The 22,833-nt window shown below is 35.8% G+C and overlaps 1 protein-coding gene across 13 annotated transcripts in view; it reads left to right on the top strand.

Annotated features, from left to right (window-relative positions):
• Positions 1-22,833, top strand: part of NCOR1 (nuclear receptor corepressor 1) — a 196,214-nt gene that overhangs the window by 67,018 nt on the left and 106,363 nt on the right. For 9 of the 13 annotated variants that reach the window (XM_045824329.1, XM_045824328.1, XM_045824332.1 and 6 more), the window contains exons 6-10: positions 14,400-14,513; positions 17,484-17,540; positions 18,072-18,124; positions 18,461-18,487; positions 20,550-20,616. In XM_045824329.1, coding sequence (XP_045680285.1) covers positions 14,400-14,513; positions 17,484-17,540; positions 18,072-18,124; positions 18,461-18,487; positions 20,550-20,616 — 318 coding nt within the window. The remainder of the gene's footprint in view (positions 1-14,399; positions 14,514-17,483; positions 17,541-18,071; positions 18,125-18,460; positions 18,488-20,549; positions 20,617-22,833) is intronic. The other 4 variants (XM_045824336.1, XM_045824335.1, XM_045824340.1 and 1 more) reach the window with 1 other exon arrangement.

The raw sequence follows: 22,833 nt of genomic DNA, 5'->3' as shown, positions 1-22,833 counted from the left end.
CGAGTGCTACTCTCCTCTCAGGGCCATGGTCAGGGGAGGGGGCGTTGCCACTCTGCCAAAGCGAGTGGAGATTCTCTGCTAAAGCTGCATGGTGATTCTCTCTCGCAGGGCTGTGGGAGTCCACACTCTGCCAAAGCTGCGTGGCCCTCTCTCTCTCAGGGCTGCTGTGTCTGGATTTAAATCCCGGCGCCAGTCTTCCTCTGCAGTCCCATTTCCGATTCCTCCCACACTCGGCCTCATATGCCAGAACTGATATTCTTCCAGCTTTACTGGACTGCCATCATGAGTCTGGGCAGGTGTGGCCCCATGTCATGGAGCCAATCATCTCCAAGCTCCCATGCAGGCGCTGTAACTCGGGGGACCTGCCCCCCAGTTACGTCTTGGAGGGGAAGTTACTTCCATTCCCCCGACTCAGAGCATGGCCACAGCTATTTAACATTAAGCGACCAACCAAAGGCTATAGATATGTTAAATGACCATGCCAGAGGTTAGCTGCAAGGCTGTTGCTATGCGAAACAGCTTTCAGTGGCCCTGCTCCATTTGTCCCTTCTACCAACCCACACCTGGGGCTGGGGTGAGGACATCTTAAAATCACCTGCACACCTTGAGTTCTGGACCCCATTCCAAATCCCTATTTGGGGCCACCCTCTTGGCTATACCCTGTTACACTTTGACATGGCATTTTCCTTGTTTGCCTGTTGTGAAGGAATTGCTCAGTTTTCAGGTCTTTTTCAGAGGAAATTGTTCCACAGGTAAACTGTAGCTTCAGTGTGTGTATGAGAGGTTGTGAGTTTAGGATCTTCCTTTGTCTCCATTTTGAACCACTTTTTTCCTGTGCCTGTATTTTCTTTTACTGGTTTTGCTACAGAACAAACAAGGGGGGCCTGGGGTGATATACTATTATTGAAGGTAGCCCCCAGGTCCATTATGTCCACCGCCAGAGGAAAGACGTCTCTCAATGCCAGAGATTTGTGAAAAGGAAAGGAAATGTTTATTTAATGCTATACAAACTTAGAGTAGTGACCTAATGTCTTTATCAAAAATCCTAAAGTCCCTTAAAACACCCACAAACAGACACAGTCCTTCCTTCCTTCCCCCTTTGCCCAGTCCAGAGTACCGTATCTCAGGAAAGGAAATAAAAGTCCATGGCTCAGGCAGTCCTCTGGTTATTCCCAGTTAGTACTCCATCTCGACTGGGAGACCTCCCTGGGTTCCCGGCACCCTCAGCTGAGTCGCTGGGATCTCTGCTAAAACCAGGTGGTGGTTCCCCCTTCTAAAGCTGTGGGGGTCCCCACTCTGGCAAAGGCACGTGGTCCTCACTCAGCCAAAACCACATGCTTCTCCCCCTGCGCAATGGCTGCAAGGAGAGGGGAGGTCGCCACTCTGCCAAAGCTGAGTGGCAGTTCTCTGCTAAAGCCTCCTGGTGATTCTTTCTTGCAGGGCTGTGGGAGTCACTCTGCTAAAGCTGCGTGGTTCTCTCTCCCTCAATGGCTGCTGCATCTTGGTTTAAATCCCCGCGCCAGTCTTCCTCTGCAGCCACATTTCTGATTCCTCCCACACTTGGCTTCACATGCCAGAACTCATATCCTTCCAGCATTACTGGACTGCCATCATGAGTCTGGGCAGGTGTGGCCCCATGTCATGGAGCCAATTACCTTCAAGCTTCCACGCAGGTGCTGTAACTCAGAGAACCTGCCCTCCCCCCCCAGTTACGTCTTGGTGGGGTAGTTACTTCCATTCCCCTGGCTCAGAGCATGGCCACAGCTATTTAACATTAAGTGACCAACCAAAGGCTATAGATATGTTAAATGACCACACCAGAACCAGAGGTTAGCTACAAGGCCGTTGCTATGCAAAACAGCTCTCAAAGGCCCTGCTCCATGTGTCCCTTCCCCCAACCCATGCCTGGGGACTAGGGGGTGAGGACATCCTAAAATTTCCTGGACACCTTGAGTTCTGAACCCCATTTCAAATGCCTACTTGGGTCCCCCCTCTTGGCTGCACCCAGTAACAGTTTTATGGTTTTACCACTTAAATTTAGGTCTTTGAGCCTGATAGTGCTTTTTGGTGAGTAGTATTTCTTTAGATTTCGTATGTGGCTACCCTGACATCATTAAAATAGTTTACTGTATTGTCTTTTTAAAACTTTTGTAGTGATGTTTCTCACATTCTTTTTTCTTTTTATTACATTTATAGGGGTGATATTGGTTAATAGCATACAAGTTTCAAGCTTGCAATTGTATATTACATTAGCTGTATATTACACTGTGTACTTACCATCCAGAGTCTAGTCTGTCTTTGTCACCATATATTTGACTCCGTTTACTCTCTTCATCCTCTCTCCAACCCCCTTCTGCTCTGGTAACTACCCTTCTATTGTTTGAGTCTATGGGTTTGTTTGTTTTGTTTGTTCATTTCTCTTTTTTTTTTAAATTCTGTCTGACTTATTTCACTTAACATGATACTCTCGATCCATTCATGTTGTCACAAATGGCAGTATTTCATCCTTTCTTATGGCTGAATAATTATCCATTGAAGGACATTTAAGTTGTTTCCATGACTTGGCTACTGTGTATAATGCTGCAATGAACATAGAGGTACATACATATTTCTGAAAAAATATTTTCAAGTTTTTCAGGAAGATACCCAGAGAAATATTGTGGGGTCATATGGTAGCTCTATTCTTAAAATTTTGAGGAACATCTATACTGTTTTTCCATAGTGGCTGTGTCAATTTATATTCCCACCAGCAATGGATGGGGTTCCTTTTGTTTCACAACCTTTCCAACACTTATTTCTTATCTTATTGATAATAGTCATTCTAACAGTTGTGTGGTGTATCTCATTGTGGTTTTGATTTGCATTCCCCTTATAGCTAGTGAACTTGAGCATCTTTTTATATATCTGTGGCCATTTGTGTATGTCTTCTTGGAAAAAGTGTCTGTTTAGGTCTTCTGCCTACCTTTTAATAGGATTGGGTGTTTTTGTTTTTTTATTTGTTTTTTTTTTGTTAGTTTTATGAGTTATTTATATATTTTGGGTATTGTTTGCAAATATCTTCTCCCCTTTTGTTGTTGCCCTTTTGTCTTGTTGATGGTTTCTTTTGTTGTTTGGAATCTTTTTAGTTTGATGTAGTTGCATTTATTTTTGCTTTTACTTGGCTTTGGTGTCAAGTTCATAAAATCTTCTCTGAGACCACAGTCCTTAAATTTAGTATGTATGTTTTTTGTCTATGTGTTTTATTGTTTCAGGTCTTACATTTTATAAGCCTTTAGTGAATTTTGAGATAATCTTTGTGTATAATGCCAAATAACAGTCTAGTTTCTTTTTTTAGTATGTGACTTTGTAATTTTCCCAACACCATTTATTGAAAAGGCTTTCTTTTCTCCAGTCTATGTTTTTGGCTCCTTTGTCAAAAATTATTTGCCCTTATATATGTGGGTTCATTTCTGGGTTCTCAGTTCTGTTCCATTGATCTTATGTTTGTTTTTCTGCCAATACAATACTGTTTTGATGATTGTAGCTTGATAGCATAATCTGAAGACAGGAAGTATAATTCCTCTGGCTTTGTTCTTTTTCTCAAGATTGCTTTATAAATTCAAGGTCTTTTGTGGTTTTATACACATCTGATTTAATTTCTTTGAAAGTGACCTTGGGACTTTGATGGGTATTTGCATTAAATCTGTGTATTGCTCTGGGTAATATGACCATTTTAATCATGTTTTTTCTTCCAATTCATGAACACAGAATATCTTCTCATTTCTTTATGTCTTCTTCAATTTCTTAGTCTTGTAGTTTTCAGTGTAAAGGTCCTCCACAACCTTTAAATTCATTCCTAACTATTTTATTATTTTTGTTACAATTGCAAATGAAGTTGTTTTCATTTCTTTTTCTGATATTTCATTGTTAGTATATAGGAATGCAATAGATATTTGTATATTGATTTCGTATCCTGCAACTTTACCCTTTTTATTTGTTTCTAATATTTTTTGGTGGATTCTTTAGGGTTTTCAATATATAGAATCATGTCATTTGCAAAAAGTGACAGTTTTACTTCTTCATTCCCAATTTGGATGCCTTTTATTTCTTTCACTTGACTGATAGTTCTTGCTAGGACTTCCAGTAGTATTGGACTGGCCAAAAAGTCCATTACAGTTTTTCCATACGTTGGCTCTAGTGGTGCTTAGTTGTCTTTAATTTCGTTTGAAACAATTTTGTTAGGTTGTATTTTGGCAGTTGTCATATCAGCATCCATTAAAAAAACTTATTAAAATCATTGTAGCTATTTTAATATTGAAGTTGGACGAAGATATGCAACATTTTTGACGTATTATTTATTATTTTAAGAAAGGTAAAAACTCAACTGAAACATAAAAAAAGATTTGTGTAGTGTATGGAGAAGGTAGTGTGACTGATCGAACATTCAAAAATGACTTGTGAAGTTTCTTGGTACTGTTGACATTTGTCCAAATAATTCTTTGCTGTGGGTTGTCTCATAGCCTCTACCCACTAGAAGTCAATAGCAGGAGATAGCCTACATACTCAAAATATACAAAGCAGTAAAGTTACTGGTGAAAATGAAAATTGTGCCTTATTTTATGGAAAAAACATGATGGACTTTTTGGCTATTATTCAACCCAATATGTTCAACAGTGGTGAGATTGGGCATCTTTGTCTAGTGCCTGATCTTAGAGGAAAATCTTTCAGTTTTTCACCATTGAGTATGTTTTTAGGTGAGGGTTTGTTATATATGACCTTTATTATGCTTGAGGTACTTTCCTTCTGAACCCATTTTATTGAGTGTTTTAGTCATAAATGGTTGTCAAATGCTTTTTCTGTATCTATTGGTATGATTATAATGTGATTTCTGTCTTTTATTTTGTTAATATAGTATACCACATTGACTGATTTATGTAATTTTAAACCATGCTTGTGTCCCTGGGATGATTCCACTTGATTGTGATGCATTATCTTTTAAATGTTTATTTGCCTTTATTTTGTTTAGGATTTTTGCATCTGTATTCAAGAGATATTGGTCTATAATTTTCCTTTTTTGTATTGTCCTTGCTAGGTTTTGATATCAGTAATGTTGGCCTCATCAAATGAGTTTGGAAGTATTGCCTCTTCTTCAGTTTTTTGGAAGAGTTTGAGAAGGATGGGTGTTGAAACTTCTTTTAGTATTTGGTAGAATTCACTAGTGAAGTCATTTGGTCCTGGACTTTTACTTTTTAGGAGGTTTTGGATGGCTATTTCAATTTCCTTACTGTTGTAGTCAGTCTATAGATTTTCCAGTTCTTCATGATTCAGTCTAGGAAGCTTATATGTATATTTCTAAGAACTTGCCTATTTCTTCTAGGTGTATAGCCTTTCTTAGTGTTATTTTATAATCTTTTGTTTGTGCTGTTCATTGTAACTTCTCTTTCATTTCGGATTTTGTTTGAGTCTTTTCTCTTTTTTCCTTAGTCTAGCCAGAGATTTGTCAGTTTTATCAATCTTTTCAAAGAACCAGCTCTTTGTTGGATTGTTTTATTCTCTTTTGTTCTTTTTTAAAAAATATATTTTATCAATTATGCTATTACAGTTGTTCCATTTCCCCCCCTTCACTCCCCTCCATCCTGCACACCCCTCCCACCCACATTCTACCCCCTTTAGTTCATGTCCACGTGTCATACTTATAAATTTGTTGGCTTCTACATTTCTCATACTATTCTTGCCCTCCCCCTGTCTATTTTATACCTGCCATCTATGCTACTTATTCTCTGTACCTTTTCCCCCTCTCTCTCCCTCCCCCTCCTCTGTTGATATCCCTCCATGTGATCTCCATTTCTGTGGTTCTGTTTCTGTTCTAGCTGTTTGCTTAGTTTGCTTTTGTTTTTGTTTTAGGTGTGGTTGTTAATAATTGTGAGTTTGCTGTCATTTTACTATACATGTTTTTTATCTTCTTTTTCTTAGTTAAGTCCCTTTAACATTTCATATAATAAGGGCTTAGTGATGATGAACTCCTTTAACTTGACCTTATCTGGGAAACACTTTATCTGCCCTTTCATTCTAAGTTAAATCTTTGCTGGATAGAGCAATCTTGGATGTTGGTCCTTGCCTTTCATGAATTGGAATACTTCTTTCCAGCCCCTCCTTGCCTGCAAGGTCTCTTTTGAGAAATCAGCCGACAGTCATATGGGCACTCTTTTGTAGGTAACTGTCTCCTTATCTCTTGCTGTTTCTAGGATTCTCTTCTCCATTTTAATCTTGGCTAATGTAATTATGATGTTCCTTGGTGTATTCCTCCTTGGGTCCAACTTCTCTGGGACTGTCTGAGCTTCCTGGACTTCCTGGAAGTCTATTTCCTTTGCCAGATTGGGGAAGTTCTCCTTTATTATTTGTTCAAATAACTTTTCTACTTGTTGCTCTTCCTCTTCTCCTTCTTTTACCCCTATAATTTGGATGTTGGAATGTTTAAAGATGTCCTGGAGGTTCCTAAGCCTCTCCTCATTGTTTTTGAATTGGATGTTTCTGTCTTCCTTCTGGTCCACACCATCGATTTGAGCCCCAGTTTCCTTCCCATCACTATTGGTTCCCTGTGCATTTTCCTTCATTTCACTTATCGTAGTCTTCATTTTTTCATCTAATTTGCAACCAGATTCAACCAATTCTCTGAGCATCCTGATTATCAGTGTTTTGAACTATGTATCTGAGAGGTTGGCTATCTCTTTGTCTCTTAGTTGTATTTTTTCTGGTGCTTTGATCTGTTCTTTCGTTTGGGCCATTTTTTTTTTTTTTTTTTTTTTGGTCTGCGCACGCCTGTTATGTAGTAAGGGGCAGAGCCTTAGGTGTTCACCAGCGCGGGGCAACCCACCTTGCTGCATTGTGATGCTGTCTGGTGGGGAAGGGGTCTGAGAAGGAACAATGGTGCTTGCTCTGCTCTCTGCCGGATTTCAGTCACTGCAGCAACTACAAGCAAATTGGGCTCTTCTGGTGCTGATTCCTGTGTAGGTGGGTTTGTGTACATTCTAAGACCCTGTGGATCTCTCCAGTGAACTCTCCTGTGAGCTTGAGGCTGGGAGTTTGTTTTCAATCAGTTTTTTGAGGCTCTATTTCCCTCTGCTGGGACCCTGGGTTGCTCAGCCTGTCTCACTCCCCAGTTTTGCCTGGTTTATCTGTATGCGAATGTGAGATGGCCAGGTCCACCAACTGTCTGGCACAAGTGTACCCCGCTCCACAATCCACCACTTTGCTGGGTCCACCAGCCGCAGCTTTGCTGCAAGCCCTCTCTGCCCCAGCTGCCCGACTCCACCCCTCCCATCAAATGTATCTTCTTCACCTCCTTGGTTGTTGGACTTCTATTTAGTTCGATTTTCTGGCAGTTTCTCCTTTGTTCTTTATTTCATATATTTCTGCTCTAAATTTTATTATTTTCTTTCTTCTGCTGATTTTAGGCTTTGTTTGTTCTTATTGTAGTTATTTAAGGTGAAACATTATGTTGATTATTTGTGATTTTTGTTTCTTATAGTAGGCCTGTAATGTGATAATCTTTCCGAGATTTTGATATGTCTGTGTGAGTCTCATTTGTTTCTGTGTATCTTTTGATCTCTTTTAATTTTTCTTTGATCTAGTAATGGTTGGTAGCATTAATTTAATTTCCACATATTTATGGTTTTTCCAGCTTTCTTTTTTGATGTTCATTTCCAGTTTTCAATCATTCTGGTCAGAGAATATGTTTGGTATGATTTTAGTATTCTTAAATTTGTTGAGGCCACTTTTGTACCCCAACATATGATCTCTCCTTGTGAGTGTTCAGTGTGCACTGGAGAAGAATGTATATTCTGATGCTTTGGAATAAAGAACTCAGTAAATACTGATTATGTCTATTTGGTTTAATGTGTCATTAGGCAGATGTTTCCTTATTGATACTGTGCTCGGGTGATCTGTCCATAGCTGCCAATGGGATATTTAGGGCCTCTACTGTAATTATATTTTTGTCATTTTCTCCCTTTAGTTCTGCTAGTAGTTACTTTATATATTTTGGTGCTCCTGGGTTGGGTAAATGTATGTAAATAAGTATTATTCTTAATGTATTGTCCACTTATTATTACAAAATGTCTATCTTTGTCTCTTTTTACATTTTTTTATCCTGAAATCATTTTTTGTCAGATATTAATATGGCTACACCAGCTTTTCTCCAGATGCTGTTTGCTTGAAATATCATTTTCCACCCTTTCACTTTGAGTTCTTTGTTTGTCTTCTGAAGGTGGCATATAATTAGGTTTTGTTTTTTAACCCATCAGGCTACTCAGTGCATTTTAATTGATGAGTTCAGTCCATTTACATTTAGGATGATTATTGATATGTGAGGATTTCCTATAGTCATTTTGTCTTTTGTTTTCTGGAAGCTGTGTATCTCCATTGTTCCTTTTCCCTTGTGTGTCTTTTATTTTATTTTGGTAGTAGCCTTTGTTGTTATTGTTGTTGTTAGTAGACTTTGTTGTGGTGGTGGTGGTGGTGGTGTTTATATTTTAGATTTCATGTATAAGTAGTATCGTATGGTATTTGTCTTTCTTTGTCTCAGTTATTTCACTTGGCATAATTCCCCGAGGGTCCATCCATGTTGTCACAAATAGTAAGTTATCCTTTTTTTTCATGGCTGAATAATATGCCTTTATATATATAACATTTCCTTTACCCATTTATCTATCAGTGAATACTTAGGTTGTTTCCATATTTTGGCTATTGTAAGTAATACTGCAGTGAGCATAGGAGTGTGTATATCTTTTTGAGTTATTGTTTTTGTTTTCTTTGCTCAAATACCCAGAAATGGAATTGTTTGTTCATATGGTAGTTCTATTTTGATTTTTTTGAGGAACCTCCATGCTGTTTTCCATAGTGATTGCACCAATTTTCATTCCCACTAACAAGGGTTCATTTTTCTTTACATCCTCACCCACACTTATTTCTTGTGTTTTTCATAATAGCCATTGTAACAGTTGTGTGGTTATATCTCATCGTAGCTTTGATTTGCATTTCCGTCTTGATTAATGTTGAGCATCATTTTATGTATCTATTGGTTATCTGTATGTCTTCTTTGGAAAAATGGCTTTTCAGAACCTCTTTTTTAAGTTGAATTGATTTTTTTTAAGTTTTAATTTTTTGTTGCTGTTTGTGAGTTCTTTATATGATTTGGATATTAACCCCTTATCAGACACATGATTTGCAAATATTCCAGTTCTTAATTTTTATTCTGTGTATTTCTAGGCTCTTATTTTAGGCATATACATGTTTATAATTGTTACTTTTCCTGTTAAGTGAAACCTTTTATTATAAGATAATGTCATATTATCTGTTGGAATGCTTTCTAACAAAAAGTCTTTTTTGCCTGATAGTGATATAATTAGATCAGCACTTTTGGTTGATACTGATTAGCTTATGTTTTTTTCTTGTCTTTCCTTTCTGTACTCTCATATTTAAGTTGTGTCTGCTATAAAGATATATAGCTAGATTTTGTTTTATATACAGTCCGACAACCTGTCTTTCCACAGGATAATTTAGTTCTTTTAAACTGATAATCATGATTGGTAATATCTGAAATTTTAAAACTATTTTATTTTATGCTTTCTAGTTGCTCTCTCTTATGCTAATGTTGGTATTTTTGTTTTATTTCAGACATTATTCTGGATTTGTTTTCTTTTTGTCATTTCAATTTTCTTCTGCCCCACTAGTTTGGATTTTATACACTATTTCTTTGTTTATAGTTTTCCCCCAGAAAAATTTAACAGCCTATTTACTTGAATCCTAAAACTAAGTAGTATATTAGCCATGTTCTTTTGTAGTAGGAAGGCATACTACTTCATTTTTTCATTCTTCCCAACATTTATGCCTTTGTTGTTATATATTTTAGTTCTTTGTTCTTTTTAAACCATCTGAGACATTATTTTATATAGTCGTGTTTATTTAGGTTTATCCACATAATTGTCATCTTATTCGCTCATTATTCCTTTTTGAAATGCAGATCTTCCATTTGGGGGTTTAAGTTGTTCTTGAAAAACATACTTAGAACTTCTGTTAGTTAGGATTTGTTGGCAAATTCAGTATTTGCTTTTTATGACTTAAATGTTAACTTTTATTTAATGCCTGTTTATTGAAAGATTTTCCTCTGGCTGCTTTTTCTTTTTCTTTGGGTATTATTGTTTTACAAGGATGTATTTGGGAGTGGGTTTATTATTATTTTTAATCCAGCTTGAGAATCATTGGGCTTCCTGTATGTGTTAGAGTTTTTCATCAGTAATGGACAATTTTAAGCCATTATCTTTGTTTTACCAAATCCTTTCCTACAGTTTCTTTTCATGTCCTTCTAAAATTCCTGTTAGATGTAATATCACTCTTGTCTTCTATGTGTAGTATTGCTTCCCCCCGCCCCCATCTTATTGCTTCTTTGGGCCTCATCATTGCCAGTTTTTAAATTTTTGTCTTTCAATATGCATTTCTGTCTTCACTTTAAATATTTAATCTGTTATACCTTAATAATTATGTTTTTATTACTGAAATTTCTATTTGGCTCATTTTAAAATCTGCTTGGTCATTTTAAAAATATTCCCTTGATTTTTAAAAATATGTTAAGACTTTTTTATTTATTGAATCATGTTAAATTTATGATAACATGCCTTACAATTATTTTAAGTTTTGTGGATCTGATTCTGCTCAAGTTGGTCTTATCTTTAGTTTCTTCACTTATAATATGGTAATACTACTAATAATACCAGTTAAATCATGTTATTGTTTATGAGTTGAGACAATGAATATTTTGAATAATATGTGGCACATGAGTACTCAGTAACAGGTAACCGCTTATAATAATTAAAAATAATGAAATATATTGTGTGATCAAGAGAGGTACAATAGCTATAAATTTTATTGAGGAATATCAAAGATAAACTTGAGTAAATAAATATACCATAGATGGATAGAAACAAGATCAATAATGTTGTGTGTTCATGTTAATTCATATGTTTATAGATTTTTCAATAAAATCCCAACTAAATTTAGTTTTCAGTTTTTACAAAATTATTGTAAAGTTAATATGAAAGAAGGTGTATTTTTTGGTTTTGTTTGTTTTAACCTATCTGTTACAATCATTTTGTCCCAGGGCTACTTAGGTGCTAAAAATAAAATGTAATTTTCTGAAGCTTGTTTATTCCATTCTCGACACCCACTTAACAGGGATCCTAAAAGAAGACCCTCTGGGCAAAGGAAAGAAAGGGCATCCTTGAAGAGGTTTTTGCCATAAATCTGATCTCACAACTCCAAATATCTATCTTTCACTTAGCTATTTAGTAGACTGCAAAAGAGTACTTTCAGTTTCAAAGTGGAAGTGGTCCTTTTGAAGCTTCTTTCTTGGAGGATTTTTTAAAACTTTTTAAAAGTATATCTTATTGATAATGCTATTACAGTTTTCCCAATTTTCCCCCTTTGCCCCCCCTCCATCCCTAGCCCTCCAGCATTCCCCCTGCCTTAGTTCATGTCCATGGGTTGTACATACAAGTTCTTTGAGTTCTCTGTTTCCTATACCATTTTTGACCTCACCCCATTAATTCCTACCAATTATACTTTTTTAAAATTTTATTTTAATTGTTCAAGTACAGTTTTCTCTTTTACTCCTACCCTAGCCCATTCACCCAGCCCTCCCTACCTGCCTCCCCTTTCCACACCTTGTTCCTGTGTCCTTTATACTTGTTCCTGTAAACCCTTCCCCCTTTCCCCTGAAATTCCCTCCCCTCTCCCCTCTAGACACTGTTCCCTCATATTTCAGTGTCTTTGGTTATATTTTGCTTGTTTGTTTTTGTTGTTTAGGTTCCTGTTAAAGGTGAGATCATATGGTATTTGTCTTTCACCACCTGGCTTATTTTGCTTAGCATAATGCTTTCCGGTTCCATCCATGCTGTCACAAAGGGTAGGAGCTCCTTCTTTCTTTCTGCTGCATAGAATTCCATTGTGTAAATGTACCATAGTTTTTGGATCCATTCATTTACTGATGGGCACCTAGGTTGCTTCCAACACTTGGCTACTGTAAATTGTGCTGCTATGAACATTGGGGTGCATAGGTTCTTTTGGATTGGTATTTCAGGGTTCTTAGGATATAATCCTAGCAGTGGAATTGCTGGGTCAAAAGGCAGAACCATTTTTAGTTTTCTTAGAAAATTCTGTACTATTTTCCATAGTGGTTGTACCAGTCTGTATTCCCACCAACAGTACACTCGGGTTCCTTTTTCTCTACAGCCTCTCCAACACTTGTTGTTTGTTGCTTTGTTTATGATGGCCATTCTGACTAGTATGAAGTGGTATCTCATTGTGTTTTTCATTTACATCTCTCTGATAGCTAACAATATTGAACATCTTTTCATGTGTCTCTGGATCCTCTGTATGTCCTCCCTGGAGAAGCGTCTGTTCAAGTCCTTTGCCCATTTTTTTAACTGGGTTGCTTGTCTTCTTAAAGTAGAGTTGTGAAAGTTCTTTATATATTTTGGAAATTAAACCCTTGTCTGAGGTGTCATTGGCAAATATGTTTTCCCATACAGTTGGTTCTCTTTTTATTTTAATACTGTTTTTTTTAGCTGTGCAGAAGCTTTTTATTTTGATGAGATCCCATTTGTTTATTCTTTCCTTTATGTCCCTTGCTCTAGGGGACATATCAGTAAAAATGTTGCTGTGTGAAATATCTGAGTTTTTCCTGCCTATGTTCTCCTCTAGGACTTTAATGGTGTCACGGCTTATATTTAAATCTTTTATCCACCTTGAATTTATTCTTGTGTGTGGTGTAAGTTGGTACTTGAGTTTCTTTTCTTTTCTTTATTTTTTTGCATGTAGCTGTCCAGTTCTCCCAACACCATTTGTTAAAGAGGCTATTGTTACTCCATTTTATGTTGCTGCCCCTTTTGTCGAATATTAATTGACCATAGAGACTTGGGTTTATTTCTGAGCTCTCTGTTCTGTTCCATTGGTCCATGTGCCTGTTTTTATGCCAGTATCAGGCTGTTTTGATTACAGTGGCCTTGTAATACAGTTTGGTATCAGGTATCGTGATCCCTCCTACTTTGCTCTTCTTTCTCAAAATTGCAGCAGCTATTTGGGGTCGTTTATGGTTCCATATAAATTTTTGAAGTGTTTGTTCTATGTCTGTTAAGTATGCCATTGGTACTTTAGTAGGTATTGCATTGAATGTGTAAATTGCTTTGGGTAGTATGGACAGTTTGATGATATTAATTCTTCCAATCCATGAACGTGGTATGTTTCCATTTATTTATGTCTTCCTTGATTTCTTTCTTCATTGTTGTGTAGTTTTCTGCATACAGGTCTTTTACCTCCTTGGTTAGGTTTCTTGTAGGATTTTTATCCTTTCATTTGGGTGTGATCTGACTTATGTTAATAGGAGCATTGGCTGTTAGTCTTATTTTAGTAGTACTGATAATTTTTTCTTCTGGGCTTTAAGTAGACTTAATATCTTTACCTAATGTCTTTTTTTATCATCTTGGGCAGTGAACTTATATTCACATGAGTATTTGTTGAGCATTTACTAGGTATCACTTGTTGAGGTGTTGGGGGGAAAAATAAACAGTGAGCCAAGCAGAACAAGGCTCTGCTTATTTCAGTAATAATTGTAGGTAATAAAATTGTATTAAATGAACACTTTTAGTTCAAATATGTTTTTGAGTCATTCAGTCCTCTGAAAAAGCTATGTGATAAGTAGGGTTAATATCCCTACTTTACATGAGTGGTTTATGTTCTTGCTCAAGATTCCCCAATCTAAGTAAGGACTTAGAAAGGGTCCTAGGAACACACCACTTGTAAAAGGGTAAGCCTAAGGCTACAACCCAGTCAGAGTAATGCAGATAGCTTTCTGTGTTTAATCACATGCACCAGCAGTCCATATTCTTGTGGTTTTGCCAGTGCCTCTTGACTTCCAAGTATACAATTTGGTAGGAAGGGTAGGGAATGGTGCTATGCTGAGCTAAGGATTATCCTTAAACACTCCCATGCACTCTCCCCACCAGACATTAACACATACTGTGTATCTATAACATATGAAGGTGTTTTTCCAGTGCCACAAAAGATCATTGTGATAGAGGTTTATAGGGATATATTTATATGTTTAGTTTCTCTTATTTTGCTTCATTTATAAGATTCAATATAAAAACGTTTATCTAATGGTGATTTATGTTGTTTAGTTATTTGTTAAAATAAATTTGATTGGATTTGTTAGACCCCTTGGGTCTATTAGACCCTAGAAGATTAAATGATTACCCTATAGAGTCAGCATAGCACTGCTTAGGAGCATGTGTTATCTCTGGTGATTAATTACTGGTGGGGGGGTGACATGCAGCAGATGCCTGACTCTTCCTTTCTGGGTCTCTTAGCAACAGCTTGAAGAAGAAGCAGCTAAACCTCCTGAGCCTGAGAAGCCTGTGTCTCCTCCTCCTGTGGAACAGAAACACCGCAGTATTGTCCAAATTATTTATGATGAGAATCGGGTAAGCTCATGCCATTCCTGATGGCACAGGCATTTAAAATTCTTCAACTGCCTTTTCTAAGTGGTCAGTGTGTTCTGTAGTGATGTTAATTGAATTAAAACCTGGTTTCTGTTTTAATTTTTAATGGTCTTAGATTTTGATTAACTGAAGCTTGGTGTTTTCTTTTTTTTTTCCTTAAGATTGAAAAAAAGCTGACAGTTGTGTCTTAAATTATTTAATATTTTATATACATGCTACACTATTTAAATATTTAATGAGAGCATAGTTTTATCAGCTGTGTCTCATGTAAATACTAGCAAGCAAGTTTGTACCAAATAATACAAAACACTTTTTCTGTAGTTTTTCATTTTATGAGGGATATTTAATGCCAAATACTGATACTATTCTAATATAGATGGGTCTTTAGATGTGAAAATGACTTACATTATCATCTCCAGAATTAATAGCCAGGCTGTGGTTTGAATCTTAGTTATTGAGTGTGAGGCCATTGATTTTTGGGTAGACTTTGCTTTTTTAGATTTATTTAAATTATTTTTTAAAAGATTTTATTTATTTATAGAGAGGAGGGGTAGGGAAGGAGAGAAAATCAGTGTGTGGTTGCCTCTCATACACCCCCTACTTGGGATATGGCCTGCAACCCAGACATGTGCTATTACTGGGAATCAAAACGGTGACCCTTTGGTTTGCAGGCTGGCACTCAACCACTGAACTACACCAGCCAGGGCTTAAAATAATTTTTATATTCATAATTAAAAGTGTCTATGGGTTTAGGAAAGGCAGGCCTCAATTCTATGAATAATTTTGTGATGTCAAAGTTAGTTTTTGGCCAGAATCCAGCCCAGGAACTAGCAGTTAAAAGGAAACATTTCATCTTAATATAAACAAAACTTTACACAGAGCTGTTTAAACAGTGGGCTTCCAGAAGTCCTCAGGCCAAAAATGAATAGCATGTTTTAAGTACTGTGGGAGAGAATAGGTTTGTTAGCTGAAGTAGGTCATAGTTAGAAGTTGGTATTGTTGTTTCAATTTGCTTCTTTGTAGTCAGTGGAGTAGTACATCTTATAGGCAACCTATAACTTTATAATAGCCCAGATCCTAAAGGAACTTAGCCTTAAGGAAAGCAGCTGTGAGTTAGTCATTAAATAAACATTTATAGGAATGACCTTGGACTCATGTACATGTATCTATCTATATGAATAACTGAAAGTCATCAGATATGTAATATTTGAGATAATTGGAAGTGTCATGGCAGGTAATATGGGAAATTAATGTTATTTTCTTGGCTGAGCTCAAAATTGTCCAGTTTATTGAATGGACAGAGCTATGTACATCAAGATCTATCCAGTGAGGGTGAAGGGTTGTAGGACTACCTCCTGGCATCCTAGAGGAGAATAGTGTTCTGTGGTCATGCAGGGATGTGGCCCAGGGTTGACAGATACTCCTTTATTTAAGAAAAGCCAGGAACATGGAGTTTTATGTGAAATTTCCTGCTTTAAAAAGATACTCTAGCCCTGGCCAGTGTGGCTCAGTGGATTGAGTGCTGGCCTGGGAATCGAAAGGTCACCAGTTTGATTCCCAACCATGGCACATACATGTCTGCATTGTGGGCCAAGTCCTCAGTTGGGGATGTGTGAGAGGAAACTGATTGATGTATTGCTCACACATCAGTGTTTCTCTAACTCTCTTTCTCCCTCCCTTCCCCTTTCTCTAAAAATAAATAAAATATTTAAAAAGAAACCTCTATAGTGGGCTAATGAGCTTCATGGTCTCTTGGTGACCTCAAAGATAAAGTAAATAGGGATTAGAGGTGATAACAATGGAAAAGAATCTTCTAAAATAAAATGTTGAATTCTTTTTTAGTATGAGTTAATTTTCAAGTAAGTCGAATTCAGTGATATTTATTAATTGATTGATTTTTTTTCTTAATTAGCTTTGTCTCACAATCCTACCCACCTTTGGCTTTGCCTATGGGTCCTTTATATATGTTCCTTGGGGTTTCTTAGAATTTGGAAAGTGCATTATACTATTTTGTGCTTCCTTAGCAGTTTAAACATATCTTTTTTCACATAATTTAAATAAATATTTGACTCATTGATTGTGATTGATAAATAAGATGAAAAGGGGAATATTTATTTTAAGGGAATGTCTTCCTTTACACTTGGGAAATACTGACTGACAATCCAGTTCCATTTATATTTCCCATCAGAAGCCCTGGAGAGCTCCCTCAGGCAAGTGCAGTGAGGTAGGGTCTGCAGCAGACCATGAGCCTAACCAGTAATGTGACCCTGTTGGGAGCAAGAGATTTGAGAACCACCGAGACATTTACTAGTTATATAATTGTAGTTTAGATATCCTCAGTATTGAATTTTGTTATATTTCATTTGCCTTTTAAAGGACAATTTCTATTAGCATTTATTTTACTTTTGAAAATAGCATGCAAAATATATACATGTATAATTCATCATTTACTACTGAGCACTTGAGTAATTCAGACTATTTGCTTCCTCTGTTATTTGGGTTTTCTTGTAACTAGAAAGTAACCTTATTATAAGTTGTTTTTCAAAGAGATTAATTTGGCTTATTACCGCAGTAAAGATCGGCAACTTTATGGTGTTATGTGTATTTAAATTTCACTAAAAACCTTATAAGTTGAAGTATTTAGAATGTTTGAGGAGTTCATTTCTAATTGTGGCTCTCTATTCCCTCATCTTAGATTTAATATATGTTTGCTTTTAAGAATTTACCAGTTCTTTATGTAGTGCTTTCAATACAGATATTAAGCTTTGACTGAATTTTGAGGGAACTGTGAAAATAAAAATAGTGTTTTAGCCTTTCATGAAAGAAGAATGTTTGGAAGTAAGGATAAATTTAAATATAGACTGGTCTTTAAGTAAATATTATTAAATTGGTAGTGATTTTGCACTTAGGTAATATAATTTTTAATTATGCAATATAATATTGTCTTTGTAGAAAAAAGCAGAAGAAGCTCACAAAATATTTGAAGGTCTTGGCCCAAAAGTTGAACTGGTAAGTAAGAAATTTCTTTTTTGTTTTTTGTTTCTAGTGCTTTATTTGTAGTGGGTTTTTTTTTTTTGGCATAAGATGGAATATAATCTATTTCTTTTTGGGCAAGAGGAATGTAGCCAGGCAGTAAGCTTGTAATAAAGTTTAAAATAATGGTGCATGGACTTGGTTACCTTTGAAGAAGCATTATCCTGAGCAGCCCTTACTCACTCCAGATAGGAAGAGGAAGAAGTAATAACCAAAATAGAAAGCTCTTTGAATCATACTGTTAGGATGATGATGGTGCTTAACCTTTCTTTGTATTTAAAATTAAAATGAATTAATGTATTCATTATGGGACACAATGAATTTATAAACTTTCTTACAGGAGTGGCATTCATTGTTTAGGGAGAGTTATTCAGGGAACCCAAAAGTCTAGATATTGTGTAGACCCATTAATACTTTATCTAGGTTTACAGCAAAATATAAATTATTTTTGTCTCTTTATAGGCATATGTACAACATTTATATATAAATATTTGATTTATTTTGTAGCCACTTTATAACCAGCCATCAGACACCAAGGTGTACCATGAGAACATCAAGACGTAAGTATTTGTTGTCTCTGGAGTTCTTCAGTTAAAGACCATGTATTCTATAAAGCATTGTTTTTATTATGTTATCTTCTGACATATTACTATAATATAGTGTTAGTATGTTTTAGATTTGTGTAATTTGCTGTCGTTTTACTATATGTTATCTTCCTCTGGCTTTTTGGGGGTTGGGGTAACAGCTTGAGTTTCCGAGGCCAAAAAATGAAATAAATTATTGCATAAAACTAGCTGGTTTTATAATCTGCTAGTAAAAAAAAGGTGGATACTTAACATTGAAATGGCTTACCTTGAGGCTTGAATTTTTTGCCTCCTGTTTTGTCTTTTTTTCAGTGGAGTACCTGCAAGGCGCATGATGAAGTAAGATAATGAAGCTTTTTCATTTAAGACTAGTGATGACACCGTCCCCCACCAAGCCACATCTGCCATTGCAAAGTAGAAGTGCCACGGATCATTTTATCATTATTCAAAATCCTATTCTAGGGAAATCCCTTCCATGACTCTTGCTATTGACGGTATTTGTAGATCCTTCTGCCATTTAATGTCCTGGTGCCTTGGAAGCGCTCAGTCACCTCACCTGGGTGAGGAGACTGCTCCAGAGTGTAGTTTGCTTAGCCTTGCTCATCCTAGATACCAGGCCTTTATGGATGTGGATTTTGGAATAAGAAAATAAGTAAAAAAGAAAACCTAATTTCTTGATCTGATTGAAGAGAGGAGGCTAGATAGGTATCTTTTAAAAAAATTATTAGACTTTAAGAGAATTTCAGGTGAATTATTCTTAGTTTGTAACAAAAATGTGGTATTTCTACTTTATATGTTCTATTAAGTACAACCAGAAATGATAATTATTTACTAGTACAGTTACTAATGAGCACATTGCTATATATACATTTATCTATATCTTTTTTTTCTTTTTAAAAAATTTCTTACTGAGAGTATGTGCAGTAGTTAACTACTTTGCAGAACTGGTGGCAGATAAAATTTGCATGGTAGTATGCATGAAAAAAAATTGAATAATTTTAACTTTTGTTAAAAAAGTAGTTCATAATAAAAGTGATATACTTAGAATTTTTCTGTGAGATGCTACTCTGGTCTTGGCAACCCTTAGGATAGGCAAAACTCGTATAAAATATAACTTGTTTTAGAGTTGTTTAGCTGTTTTAACATTTTTTAAAAGAATAGTGGATAAAATATAGTTGGCTGCTTTTAATGACTTTTTTGTTCCCCATAAAGCTTCAGTTATGTTTGTGTTCTGTTCCCCCCCACCCCCCCGCCCCCCAATATGAGCTGGAGAGCAGCTGTGTCTGACTTATTTCTTGTTATCTATAATGCTTAACACATTGTCCTGAGCTGGGTTACTGACTGGCTTCTTCGTTTAATTCTTAGGAAATACTTTAAATTGTATTTATTGATTGTCATTCGCTTTCGAGTAGCACATAATTACAATTAGAGCAAACTGAATATGTGGTAATGCTTCTACTATATGTGTGAAATTCTTTGTGAACTATCATTTATTCAGCTGCATGTACCCATTATGAATCATTTAGTATCTATTCTTTCATCAGCACCATTTGCTTTGTATGAAATAGCAAATGTACCTTTTAATAATTCTTTTCATCTCTTGGCTACTTTCCCGTATAGCCAGCTCCTGATTGTCCATGCTTATTTGAGTGGAGCCAGTGTCACTATTAGTCCTGAGTGGCAGATAATCCAAAAAATTACTTCTCCTTGCCTTGGCCTTGTATTTATATTTGAATAATCAGCTTGAAATCCTTTCTGGAAGTAGGTGGGGTATAAATATTTATATTTGAACCTGCATGTTATTGTTTTTGAAGGTCACAATGCTTCAGATTTAAGAAGTAAAACTTACATTAAGATATAAGAGAAGTTTTCCTGTCTTGTCACATAGCCCTCCATTACTTCTTAGAGTGGATAGTGTTATTTCTATGACTGAGGAAAATCTTCTGTTTAAAGCAGAAGTCACCTCTCTGTGTTGTATACATTCTCATATAAGGGAGGTCAGTGCCAGTCCTGAGGTCGGGAGGTAACCTAAAAGCATTTCCTTCTCTCCTGCTTCCCCTGCCTCCTTTCCTCCAGAGTGTATGAAGATATCCATATCACCAGGGTTCATAAGAAGAGCTGTGCAATTATAACTTGAAAATAATATTTACCTTATAATTGGATATAATGATTGAAAAGTAACTATTTATATAAAGTCTTGTAGAATGGGAGGAACTTTAGTCAGTTCTAATTATTGCAAAAGTCTTACTTTGCAGCGTGAAAAAATTAAAATTAATTTTGATTACATCATATGTTAAGTGATTTTTGCTTGTTTTCCAGTGTCTGTGAAAAATGAAAGTCAATGCATTATTAAATTGTACTTTTTTTCTTAATGTCATACAACCATATTTTTCTCTTCTAGAAACCAGGTGATGAGGAAAAAACTCATTTTATTTTTTAAAAGAAGAAATCATGCAAGAAAACAAAGGGTGAGGCCCTATCCTTGTTAACTGAAATTTATACAGCTTTTCCATTCATGCTCATGTAGGCATTCACCTTTCCATTATTAATGAGAATGATTCTTGATTATATTTAAGAGAAGATTCTGATTTAGAAAATAAAAATGATGTGATTTAAATATAAATTTAATTCTAGCAACATTTTGGTATCATAATTCACATTTAATATCATTATCAAATTAATTTCTTTGGTGGTCTATGTATAAAATTTTCATCTGGCCAAAATAAAGAAAATGGTGAGTAGTTTACAAATGTGATAGAGAAATTGGATGATCTACATTCTCTTAACCCTGAAACAAATGTGGGTAAGTTGTGGTCATGCTGATTAGATATTGTTTTTCTCTCATTAGAAACTGGGTCAGCTAAAGTTCAACTTTTTCAAATTCAAATAGTTTGTTTTTCATATTTATTATATGACTTGCAGTCCAAAAGTTTTGTAGGTATAGTCTTCGTGGAAATAAAGTTACAGAAAATAGGCCTCTATTCTTATTTTCATAACATGTCTGTCTATACTGGTTTTAGAAAAACTTTTGATTTATTTAAATTCAGTTGTTTAGTAAATAAGTGATATTCTTTAATTCACATCGTAAGTGAACTTTGTACCTTATATTTAATGACCTGACAGTTAATGAATTACAATGATCAAGAGTCAGCAGCTTTTATTTGGTGCATAACTTCCGGTGTTCTAATTGGCCAGTCCAGTCCTTCAGTCTTGAATTCTTTTGTCTGTGTGCCAAGAACATACAAATCTTAGATAAGAAATTAGCTGAAGTATTTTTTTCTATCTAGTAATTTTGTTATAATTATGGTAATTGCTGAATTTGCTATCTGGTGATGTAAACACAGAAGCACAGATTTTGTTTTCGTACTTCATAGAGTAATAAAGCTTATGTGGTCACTCCCTTTATTAATATTCATTGGCTGTTTGCTCTATCCCATGTATCATTCTACAAAGGTGAGCAAGATAGCCATATGGTTTTAGCCCATATGTAACTGGGGATAGATAATTGAGCAGGCAATGAACAGTACTGTGATCAGACTGTAGTAAAGGACATTCAAATGACTATGAGCATATAAGAGGGATAGGTAATATAGCTATGAATCATGAAAGGAAGTTTCCCAGGAAAACTAGTACTCTGTAAACTTGAACAAGCAGAGGGAGCACCTAAATGAAGATGTGAGAAATAGAGAGAGTGTGGCAGGTTCAGAGATAGCTAGGGTTTAGACCAAGCTGCGAGTGTGGTGAGAAGTGAGGCTGCTGGGGGAAGCCAGGGCCAAGTCCTACATAACCCTGGAGGTCTCCTAGGAGACTCTGGATTACATCCTGGGAGTATCTGTTAAGCGTTTGAATTGAGGACATGAAATGTTCAGGTTTGTATTTTAAGAATTTGCATCTGGCTACACTATTAAGAATGTGCCAGGTGGGTAGTAGAAATACTTGAGTGGGGGACCACTTTGTAAAGTATATGATTGTCTAATGACTATGCAATACACTGGAAACTAATACAAAATAATATTGAATGTCAACTGTAATTGAAAAATAAAATAAAAGAGTGCATGGGAACCATTGGGAGGCTCTTTAATCAAATGAGGATTGATGTTAGCCTGTACTGAGGAGGTAGCAGTAGAGATGGAGCAGAGGGGAAGGATAAAAAAGACAAATTGGAGTGGAAAAGAAGTGTTGGGAAGTTGTGGGGGGTGGTATGGAGTGTAGGGAAGATAATTTTCTCTTCTCTAATGCCACTTTTTAAGGTGACCAGTGTTAACAGTACTTCATGAGTCCTTATACTTTTCTTATCCATGTGTCATCAGACATGTACACAGTTCTGTGTGGGAGGGTTCGTCTTTCTTTTCTTTCGTATTATAAAATGAGATCACGCATTACTCATTTTTCTAAAAGTGTCTTTGATTTCATATCATTGGCTGAATTTTTATCATAAAGTATAACAAATTTCTCTTTTTCAGATTGTCAAAATGTTTATTATATAACATTATTTATAAAAACAAAAATATGAAAGTAACCAAAACCTCCATCAATAGAGGAATGATTAAAGTGTGTGTTCTGACACATTGGAAGGATAACAACAAAATGTTAATATAGTTTTCTTTGGGTGATTGGGATTATGAACTATATATATGTTTTTTAAAAAATATTTTGACAATGAAGATGTTATCAGAAAAATAATA

Source organism: Phyllostomus hastatus, unplaced genomic scaffold (assembly GCF_019186645.2).
Source record: "Phyllostomus hastatus isolate PE091 unplaced genomic scaffold, TTU_PhHast_1.1 phas_scaffold_55, whole genome shotgun sequence".
NCBI classification, from domain to species: Eukaryota; Metazoa; Chordata; class Mammalia; order Chiroptera; family Phyllostomidae; genus Phyllostomus; species Phyllostomus hastatus.
The sequence above is the reverse complement of the archived record's forward strand: the minus strand, read 5'-3'. Positions and strand labels throughout refer to the sequence as shown.